Source organism: Lepisma saccharinum, chromosome 3 (genome assembly GCF_977018435.1).
Source record: "Lepisma saccharinum chromosome 3, izLepSacc3.1, whole genome shotgun sequence".
NCBI lineage: Eukaryota > Metazoa > Arthropoda > Insecta > Zygentoma > Lepismatidae > Lepisma > Lepisma saccharinum.
This window is the reverse complement of record NC_139231.1, coordinates 36,213,091-36,224,918: the sequence shown is the minus strand read 5'-3', so window position 1 is coordinate 36,224,918 and position 11,828 is coordinate 36,213,091. Positions and strand designations below refer to the sequence as shown.

The 11,828-nt window shown below is 35.2% G+C and overlaps 1 protein-coding gene across 1 annotated transcript in view; it reads right to left on the bottom strand.

Annotated features, from left to right (window-relative positions):
- Positions 1-670: 670 nt before the first annotated feature.
- Idh3a (isocitrate dehydrogenase [NAD] subunit alpha, mitochondrial) overlaps positions 671-11,828 on the bottom strand; it is a 90,909-nt gene continuing 79,751 nt past the window's right edge. Inside the window, exons 5-6 of the mRNA XM_083118436.1 lie at positions 8,790-9,039; positions 671-1,696 (exon numbers count right to left, since the gene is read on the bottom strand). Of these exons, the coding sequence (XP_082974562.1) occupies positions 1,457-1,696; positions 8,790-9,039 (490 nt within the window). The 3' untranslated portion in view covers positions 671-1,456. The remainder of the gene's footprint in view (positions 1,697-8,789; positions 9,040-11,828) is intronic.

The window sequence follows — 11,828 nt, the reverse complement described above, 5'->3', positions numbered from 1 at the left end:
ACCTGGGTTTATTACGACGTCCATTTTCCAGCCCATGTTCACGTTCGTTATATAGGATGTTCGTTATGTAGAATGTTCGCTGTGTGAGGCACCACTGTATTCATGTAGATGAGAGTCACATTACATTTCAAAAGTTTGGAAGCCTATTCAGGACCAGCCTGAGGGTATCCTGAGGGAACCTGATCATCATAAAATAGGCATTTTCAGAAACATACCATATATGCCCAAGTATTCATTTTCCCTGTATTTTCTTGCTTTTCCATAGAATTACCTGAATTTGACATATTTTAAGGCTTGACAAGTGTTCAAATCACTCAAAAGAGAAAAAAGTCTTAATTTGCAAAAGTATAAAACAGATGGACTACTAGGAACAGGGCAACATAAAAACAATAAATTTTTCTCATGTTTTTAAATAATATTTTTCATATTCCATTGCACTATTATGTATAAAAACACAAGTTAGTAATACTTGTTTAACATACAGACTCGTGTCATTAACCTTCAACAAATGATTCTAATTGCCTTTGGTTCTCTGCTTATTCCAACAGCACAATATCTTCAATTTAACATCATTTCAAAATTCAACTGTTACAAGTACATGGTGTAATACGGGGAACTGAAAATACTTAAAGATTTTTATGTATCACTATACATATCACAATCAACAGAGGAAATATTATGCAATTTATTCACAAACTTTTATACACAATAAATAATTTCCTACATCAACAACATTCCATGTATGGACTGCACAACATATCTTACAGAAATGACTAGGTAAATAGAAGTAGTAAAGAATATGACAGATCTATGCATATTGACAAAAACTGTCTGAGAGTATATACTGAAGAGTCACTCTTAGGTGCAAGTGAATGGGTTAACAAAATGAAGAGGAACTGCGACAAATTTGTACGTAATACATTTGTAAATGCCATTAAAATATTATGACAATGACATGGTCTACCAAAAATTTACTATTGTTAATACAAATCTGTTTATAGCAACAGCTACAAGGAATACTAAACACTTTCTCCTATATAAGGATTCATATACAATAAAAGGCAAGTACTTCAAATTGAGTTGGAAACAGACATAAAACACTGCAAATAAAAAGGGAATCAAAAAACAAAAATAAGGAATACTGATATCTGATTGTTAGTATAAAAAAACCAAAGAACTGTGATTTGAGGAAAAGATTTTCTTATACGTTAATACTAAAACTGTCACATATGTGGCAGACCACAACAATTGGTGGTAACATACACATATTTACATGAACATTTCATTATTGTCTCGATCCTCCAATGACACTTTCGTGCCAGAGGAATTTATATGTATGTATATATATACACAAAGCAACTAACAACATGTGCTACTCTGTCGCCTCACTCAATTGCACTGAACACAATTCAATTCTACTAAATGTCTTCACAACAACTAGGATTCTTTATATGCATTAATTTGAAGCTGCTGCAACCTTCTCACATATTGCATCTGTGTATTCTGAACATTTAGCAGAACCTCCCAAGTCTCCCGTGAGGTACTTCCCTTCCTTTATTGTTTCGAGACATGCATTTTCAATTATTGTAGCGTAATTGCCCAGCTCCATGTACCTCAGCATCATTACGGCAGATAAAAGCAAAGCTGTGGGGTTTGCTTTGTCCTGACCTGCTATATCTGGGGCTGTTCCGTGCACCTGAAAAAATAAATAATTTCAATAAGAGGGCTCGGAAAGTAGGTGATAATTGTAAGGTAATGAATGGTAAAAGGCACATTTACGAGCAACATGTCAATCTTAAAAATTTAGTGCAAAATTTACGTTCCCACTTATTTTGCCAAACAAAATTGGCCATGTTCCGAAAGTCACGAGTTACAGTATTTTGCCAAAATCATCTGTTAATTGCAAACAATGCAGATGCACAGTGGATTCAAACTGAACAACTTCGGAAAATACAATATAATTTGAACAGAGTGATACAAAACAAGATGAATGTTCCTTTAACTGCTCTTAAAATGAGCAAGAATGTCTGCAATTATTTTATTTCTGCCAGAACTGGTTTCCTGCTGGATGCCACGTGGAAACTTTCCATAAACAAAATGCTGCAATTGATGCTTTCACATAGTGCATACCTAAAGTTTGTAAAATAACTGGTTTCACCAGGTCACGAGGGCAGGTTAATTAGAAAAATTATTTTCATTTTGTTACGAGTTAAAGAACATACTTTTGCGAGTTTTCCTGGTGATTTTAAATAACTTGCGAGACCACTCTAAAATGTTTAAAAAAATATACAGATACATTTAATTATACTCACATTAAATCCTCTCAAAATGAAGGAAGAGCTGATGGACTCTTTTGAAACTTCATATGCAATGATTCAACAATTTTTAACTTGATTTAATTACCGATTCTACACATAAAAAAAAGATAAGTTTGTTGCATTACACTTTAATCTAAATTAATACAGTTCTAGGGTGTTCAACATCAAAGAGAGGTTAAAACTTGGGTACATTAAAAAAAAAGGCACAATATAGTAGAAGCAGATCATGGAAAATATAGATTTTTGTAAATAAAAAACCGCTAATTTAATATTCTGATTATCTTATGTGAACTTATGAACATGATGAAATAAAACTTTGGTACATGTATATAAAAGGGAAAAGGTAAAGCAACCCCTGCACACAGAAACTGCTGTAAAGGTATATGTGGAAATAAAACCCACACATTCACAATTTCTGTCAATTGTGCAGGTGATGTGATCAGCACTATGCTCTGGCCACCTTTAGCCTCACCCCCAGGTACTGGCTGGGTGAACCATGCAGTGACATGGTTGAAAAAATTCCCACCTAAAATCAATCACCCTGGAAATCAAATCTGAGTCTCTTATGTGGAAGTCAGAGGCCCTACCAACTGGACAACTATGACTCTGTAGATATGTTTGATATGTACATTCACCATGTTTCAAAGTGATGTGAACGATTGATTGATTAGTTTTATTTTACTTCGCATTTTGTGCCTCTTGGCTAATTCGCAAAGATGGGGATGAGGGATGAAATGATAAAATTGATGAATGGACATTTACAAACAACCATGCACGAGCGGGATTCGAACCCGGGACCCCTAGCGTTGCAGCGCGATGTGCTAATCACTCAGCCATGGGGTCTGGCTGATGTGAACGATTTCAACCCATTATATTTTATTCATAAATTGTCACAATAAGATGCAACTTCACACACATATAACTCTCCATGTTTAAGTGCCAATGGTTATTGTGAAGTTAACTCACAAATGCTCAATGTGAGCACCAGGGACGGCACCAGCCTAAAATAAGTGGGGGGTGGGGGGGCTACAGATTTTAGAGTCAAATTCTCGGGGGGCTAACTAATATCAGCTAAAACGTAATTACATAATACTGTAATGTTGTACTACGGTATAGTTTTACCAGTGACATACTTTACAGTCAGATCCAAAGATAAATCACTCAGATGTTATATTGCATTTTGTGCATTTTGTTCCACAGGCACGAATCATTTATGTCAAATAAAATGCAATAATTGTATTGTTTTCTTTTCCTAAGCCATTATCGAGAGGAATAGTATCACATACTTACTATTCATATAAACAGTAAACAAAATACACCCTAAAAAATACACTCATTTTCAACTCTCTGGATATATGTATAAATACTACGCGTAACACTTTTTCTATGTAGAGAATGTGAGTACTTTTTTGTTCAAATAAGAAAATAACCACACCAAGAAACTACAATAAGGTACGTCTGTTTTTATGAGCAGCTATGAGGCCAATTTTAATATTTCCAATGTTTTAGCCTTTAGGAATTAGGTAGTTTGTGTAGTCTTTCATTCTTAGGATAGGAAGGTTTGTGTTACTGCAGCCATAAACCTTCAGGTTTAAGAATGCTGGAGAATTAGATATAATAGATATAATGAAGAAACCAATGAGAGAACATCTCTAACTCTCATGCCAAACAAACAAACAGAAAGGAAACATAATGCTTCTTTAGATTTTGAACATCATCCTACTTATAAAAATTCATTTGTCACACCTGTTAGACCTATTCCGAAATATAGTGATACGATTTACAGAGGCTGCCAACAACACTCAAAGAACAATCTCACACCCACTGAATACGTCCATCTTCCAGGCAGACAGATTTCGTAGCAAGTTTGGCGACTCCTGATTGGCAAATTACTTACTATCGAATGATCAGTGGCCCATTGATTTCAGAGCACATCGTAATAAAGTAATTGCGATCTAACTGAACTAGAAAATGTACTTGAACATTGTACTTGCTCCAATGGAAGTTTAATAATGGAAAATGGAAATTTTACTTTTTAAGATTCTGGTTGAAATGTGCCTACCATACTACAAAAATCTAGGGGTCTACCAGGGGAATTGAGGTCTGGTTTGGTGAGGCTTCAGCCCCCTAGCCCCCTCCCTGGGGCCTTAGTCTTGAAATGTCCACGAAGGTCTAACGATTTTGTGACGTTTTTGTCAAGAAAGGCTAACAAATGCCATTTAGTGTAGTCTCCACTCTTCGTTAACGAGTGGTCACATATGGTCTAGCGGAAAATGACTGGAACACACTCACACAGCAGGCACATACAGACTTCATTTACGGCTGTGCATTTTCAAGATGGACACTATCACCTGTTGCGGAGGAAGGTTTTGAAGAAAGAAGGCACACTTAGATTCAGTCGTATTTCGAGTAAGTACGTCATGTTAGTATGTTATTAATATTATTGTCTATGAACATTAAGGGCAATTGGAACAAATCTGGACGATAGTGAAATACGTATTGTATTGTGAATTGTTGGTATGATGTACCTATAAAATGGAATACTTCATGCCATTTTCCTTTTTATTGTTGAATACATTTTTTCCACGTACTTTGTAAGAATTAGAGCATGGAATACTGATATCTTTGCAACATTCCTTAAGTTGGGCAATCGCGAAATAAAATACTACTGCCATATGGGTCAATCCATATGAAATCATACCAGCTGGTTGCTTGACCATTTTTAAAAATGTTTATTTTTTGAGTGGTGTGAGCCTCATATATTGACAGTTCAGAACCACTCTTATTTTATTTTTACTATCACCGATTTGAAGATGGCGGCCTTTTTTTTTATCATGGCGCGCGTCATTTTCTTCATTCGTAAGCATCAGCAGCAACTTATTTTTCTCAGCTCTGGTAAGTCCTACGACAATGAGACAAAATCTGTGATGTTAAGCACATTATAGGCTACAATTATATTTCTGTGTAATTTTCTAAATATTATTCCTTCATAATAAATTTTAAGGTTAAAATTGTGTATTTTAATCGCTCAAAATGACATTTTCGGACATTGTTTTGAGGGGGAAGGCAGTTTGATTGACACTTGAATTTTTTTGCGCAAGTACCTGTGTACCAATAGAGTATGTCAAAATTATTTGAAGCTTGAGACTTTAATATTTGTTTTTCTACAGTGTCAAACATGTACTTTTTGTTAAAAAATTCCAAGTTCATGGTTAAATATCTCTGGTGGGCAGTTGTTTAAAAATCTGAAATTTGTACACAATACAGTACTTCAGGATAAGCAACTTCAGTAAAAATTTTGAGTTTGAGATTTAATTGGTTTAGGAGATACAAAACTCATGAAAAATTCAACATTTTGCATTAAATATGGCATGTCTAATTTCATTTCTTATTAACATTTTGTGTTGAAATTCTGCAAACTGTAATTTGGAATGTCAATGAACAACATTACAATCCTGAAATGGCTCTGCAATGAAGTATATATACGAGGGCGTGCTGAAAAGTAACGCTTCCTATGTTTTTATTTTCTTTGTTACCTTGTAAACGCATTTTGGATTTTGATTAACCATACATTGCACTTATAAGACTTTCCACCTTCTCCATTGAAGGTTTCAAACTTCTATCGCCAGGGGGTGCTGAACTATTGTGAGGAAAATGTCAGCATGTAACCATGCAATGTTGGTGAAGCGCCTGAAGTAGCGTGCCGTGATCGAGTTTATAACCACAGAAAATGTGCTACAAATTGACATTCATCTGAGACTGAGGGAATATTATGGGGATGAATGTGTTAGACATCAGTACTGTGCGATCTTGAGTTTATCATGCTCTTAAAGAAAACCCCAGCTGAACACGATTCCGATGACCTCCATCAGTTCTAGTTCCTGGCCTTTCACTCCATTCTCTCACATAGCTGAGATTTTTTCAGCTGTGGGTTTTCTTTAAGAGCATGATAAACTCAAGATCGCGCAGTACTGATGTCTAACACATTCATCCCCATAATATTCCCTCAGTCTCAGATGAATGTCAATTTGTAGCACATTTTCTGCGGTTATAAACTCGATCACGGCACGCTACTTCAGGCGCTTCACCAACATTGCATGGTTACATGCTGACATTTTCCTCACAATAGTTCAGCACCCCCTAGCGATAGAAGTTTGAAACCTTCAATGGAGAAGGTGGGAAGTCTTATAAGTGCAATGTATGGTTAATCAAAATCCAAAATGCATTTCCAAGGTAACAAAGAAAATAAAAACATAGGAAGCATTACTTTTCAGCATGCCCTCGTATATATACTTTATTGCAGAGCCATTTCAGGATTGTAATGTTGTTCATTGACATTCCAAATTACAGTTTGCAGAATTTCAACACAAAATGTTAATAAGAAATGAAATTAGACATGCCATATTTAATGCAAAATGTTGAATTTTTCATGAGTTTTGTATCTCCTAAACCAATTAAATCTCAAACTCAAAATTTTTACTGAAGTTACTTATCCTGAAGTACTGTATTGTGTACAAATTTCAGATTTTTAAACAACTGCCCACCAGAGATATTTAACCATGAACTTGGAATTTTTTAACAAAAAGTACATGTTTATGACCCTGTAGAAAAACAAATATTAAAGTCTCAAGCTTCAAATAATTTTGACATACTCTATTGGTACACAGGTACTTGCGCAAAAAAATTCAAGTGTCAATCAAACTGCCTTCCCCCTCAAAACAATGTCCGAAAATGTCATTTTGAGCGATTAAAATACACAATTTTAACCTTAAAATTTATTATGAAGGAATAATATTTAGAAAATTACACAGAAATATAATTGTAGCCTATAATGTGCTTAACATCACAGATTTTGTCTCATTGTCGTAGGACTTAACAGAGCTGAGAAAAATAAGTTGCTGCTGATGCTTACGAATGGAGAAAATGACGCGCACCATGATAAAAAAATGCCCGCCATCTTCAAATCGGTGATAGTAAAAATAAAATAAGAGTGGTTCTGAACTGTCAATATATGAGGCTCACACCACTCAAAAAATAAACATTTTTAAAAATGGTCAAGCAACCAGGTTGTATGATTTCATATGGATTGACCCTATTTATTTTTCCGTGCAGTTTACATTTACGATCAATTTCGCCATTTGGGTTACTGCATAAGACAGTAAACAAACCACAATCGATTTTTAGGAAGATCGATCAATTCTTCCTAACTCTCGATTTTAATTCTCGCAACCTGATTGGTTCTTTGGGTGTAGCCTCGACGACAAACTTGTTTTGAGTGCATCACAGACTATATTCTCAGTTGTTAGCGAGAACTCATAAGCCATCGAAGTCGGTACTTGTGAATGATCAGTCAGGACTACGATTTTCTTGCCGAGCACGAGTTGGAGCGATAACGAAGTGGTTGTTTACGTGCTCACGTATTGAGAGTCAAGAATTAAGGAACCTGGTGAGCACCCTTTGTTACTCTGCACACATGAGTACAGTAATCTAGCTCCATCCAGACATGTTTCACCATATTTCAGAATGTTCTCATCAATAATTTGCACCATGGCACTAATGCGGTGGATCTAATAGAGTTCTGTGCTGGTGGATCTATATGAAATCATATACGAAACTGACGTTGCATGCTCACGACAAACATGTTCTCGCAAAATGCTTTCTCCTCACCACTGGCAGCCATTTTACAACTGGTGAGCCTGCCACCTGGTGGCAGAATTTAGAACTACTGGGACCGTTCCAAAAAAAACTTAGGATGTGTTCGAATGTATTTCACCGGATATTCGATCGGTGATTATGTTGTATTGCTCATGGAACATGCTTTTATCATTCATATTTTGAAACACCCTGTATTAACCTTTATATATATTCTGAACTACTTAAAACTGTTGCAATGCTCAATTATTGGTATAAATTAGGGATGGGACCGATTAATCGGTACTCTATCAGTATCGGCCGATATAGGCATATTGGTGTATCGGTAAAATTACCAATTATTTTACCGACCCGATATATCGATAAATATCTGATAATTTAGTGCAAAATTCTGCCATTTTGTTTAATTTTTATGGATAATCTCCATGCCTTACTTTCTAAAAAATTAAATGTCTAAATATGAAATTTATTTTGCACTGCAGTCACCTTGAAACACACATTTATTAAGGAGGTCAATGAACCTTTCAGATTCTTCAAGGACAATTTCTAATTTTATATCAGATTGGTAGAATATCGGTTATCGGTATCGGTAAATTTTATATTGGTACTTTATCAGTATCGGCCAAAATTTCATATCAGACCATCTCTAGTATAAATGGAAATCACTAAGAGTATGCGGATATTGGCTTTAAGTGATATTTGCTAAACTAAAAAGAGCTCAGCATATAGAATTTGATTTCAGTGAAAAAAAAGCCGTTACTGAGAAAGACCCACAATTCATCATTACACTACATGAAACTATAACATACAGAAACTTACCGCTTCAAACAGTGCACCGCTGAGTCCAATGTTCCCACTTGGTGTGAGACCTAAACCACCAATCAAGCCAGCAGCCAAATCAGACAAGATGTCTCCATACAAGTTTGGCATAACCAAGACATCAAATTGTGTCGGATCCTGGACAATGCTCAGACACACAGTATCCAAATATTTCTCCTCAAATTTGATATCTGGATGCTTCTCAGCTACTTCCCGACAACATCGTAGAAACAAACCATCAGACATTCGCCTGTTGAAGAGAGAGAGATAATGAAGCAGTGTGGTTTTAAATTGCACCATTGACACTTTTTTTTTTACAACTTTAGCACATAAGAGTATTAATGTCTTATCCTCATTAAAACAGAAGCTATGTCAAAAAAAAAAGAACTTTAAGAGAGTGACATTTTCACACCAGGTATGCATTTGTTTCAATGTTGTTGGAATAGGCACTGCTACTGAAAAAAATAAAACATAGCACAAAAACTATGAATTTTTCCCCATGTTGCAAGTGGAAGAAATTTTTTAAGTTGATTATTAAGCTAGATACGATCTGTAAAAAATGTGATTAATTATATTTATAGACTCCCATGTATTCTTTAACATATTGTAGATTTTTGCGTGTTACTCACTATTAAAGGAAATAAATACATTAAATAGTATTGATTAATTTAACTACTTACGTGAGTGAGTATGGAGTCTTATTAGAAATCCTCATTCAACAAATCTTTTACGCGGCACTATGCTCCGTGCCTAGAAACATCCACAAACCTGATTGAGGCAGTTTGACCTCCGAAACATTGTCCTAATAGAACTCCATTCTCACTCACGTAGGTAGTTATATTAATCAATACTATTTAACGTATTTATTTCCATGTATTCTTTATGGACAAACAACTTCACTTTTAAGTTATGGCTAGGGACGTGAAGTTTTCATTTTATTTTCCCCTAAATTTCGATGTCATTTTTTGCTGCAATTCGGTGTTATTTCTCGCAGTTTAGGGCAAAATTCGATGTTATTAATTTAAAATTGGTGTTATTTTTCAACATTACTTCTATGCTTAAGATTTTCAGATTGTTTTAGATCTGGAAAATTGAGACAAATTTTAGATTTAGCGAGCCACAGTTTATCTTGAGAATTATAGGATTATATAAAATGTGTACAATAGCATTCAGTTCGTTAATGACAAAAAAATTATGGTTTACCTTTGTGAGAAATGACCAAATTTCTTCCATCTATTTAATCTCATCAGCCACTAAATATGAAATGTTTATTGAATGATATCAGCCAAATCTTTGAACACAATTATACACATCACAATTACCTAACAATGACAAAAAATCCCTCTTCGACCTCAAAATACCATTTGGTGTACACATACGCACACACACCCTAACATCCTCCCCATAAAACAACAGGTGTTTCTCCCTGAAAATTTTTGCATCCTTTCTGGGAAGATACCTACAGCGAATTCTATTCCAGGACGAGGTTAAACACTGTCAGTCATGCCTGCGCCAAACTGCAATAAATGAAGCGTGATAGTCTCTTTTGAATTGAACTTTCACCAGCTACACTAGAAATGACAGATCTGATAGTGCTATAGGTAGTACCTTTGGAATAGTTATCCCCAGTTTTTATTGCATATTTCGTGGCATTTTTCACGTTAAAGTGCAAAATTCGATGTTATTATGGAAAATGGCATAATTCATGTTACCGTATTTACTCATGTATAATGCGCACTTTTTTCCAAAATTTTTGCCCCCAAAAACTGTGGTGTGTATTAAGAACGGAATAATTCAGACAGCCAACATGAAACCGTACAGGGTCATTCCATGATTTTCGGACACTTGCATTGATTTTTCATGTTTACGGAACCCTATCATGTTATATATCGTTGTAAAGCTTGAAGCCTGCAGTTTCTGAATATGGAAACAGTATTCCATACAAGATAACGACACTAATGTGAAATGCGGTTGAAATAAATTCATCAAAAAATGAAGAAACGTTCTGATTTTTATGGTACTCTGGATGAAAGAAAACTGAAGGAAAAAGATTTAAAAAAATAATATGTATTACTGGCCAAATAATATGACATACATGGAGCTGTAAATTCCTTAATGGAAGAAATCTTGTGCTGCTAACTGCTATTTTGAAGGTCCTGAATGTGCCTCGTATAAGTGTTACATTAGTCACGGAAAGAAAAAGTATATATTTTGAAAAGAAGGAATGAGCAATTGAATAGGTATGACATCATTCACTCTTGATCAGCATAGCAACAGATTTACAACCTACAACTAAGAAAGTCGTTTCTTGAAACTGGATTGTACTGTGCATTATATACGAGATATAATTTTTTGTCACTTTTACCCATCCAAAACCAGAGTGCGCACTATACACGCGTAAATACGGTATTTTATGATACCGAAAACTTGCCTCCATTGCCTACCCAAATGCATTTTAAACACTTTATTTTGCTTTCCTCAACTTTTCGGTGTTATCATTAAAACAAAATCTTCACATCCCTAGTTATGGCTAATCAAATGGAAGTTTAGATTTCCATAACACAAATTAAATCTTCAATCTGTCCTGTTCTTATTCATGTGTTTATATTCACCATCAGTAGTTTGATATTCCCAAGAGAACAAGTAAAACAATACTCCCATAAGCTTAATGCTAACTCCCCCCTCCTCCTACAACCATCCAAGCGCACAGACCTCTTTCTCCAGCTCGACACAGGTAAAGGTCGGTGGCGGAGGAGCAGTTTCAGGTTCCTAGTGCTCTTAAGGTACGTGTCATCACCATTATAAATACTGCAATGATATGTTCATACCTATGCAAGGAAGCAAGAGAAGGCAAGTGCAAAATCCACCTGCAGGAGATAGTGCAAACACTTCCATGTGTGTGCAACTTTTCCCCTTCTTAAACTTGGTTACATAATCAAGATAAAAAATTATACCAATTTTATAACTACAAATGGAGGATTATGCATGCACACACAGAAAATATACGAGGCATTTAAAATAATAATAAATAACCATTCC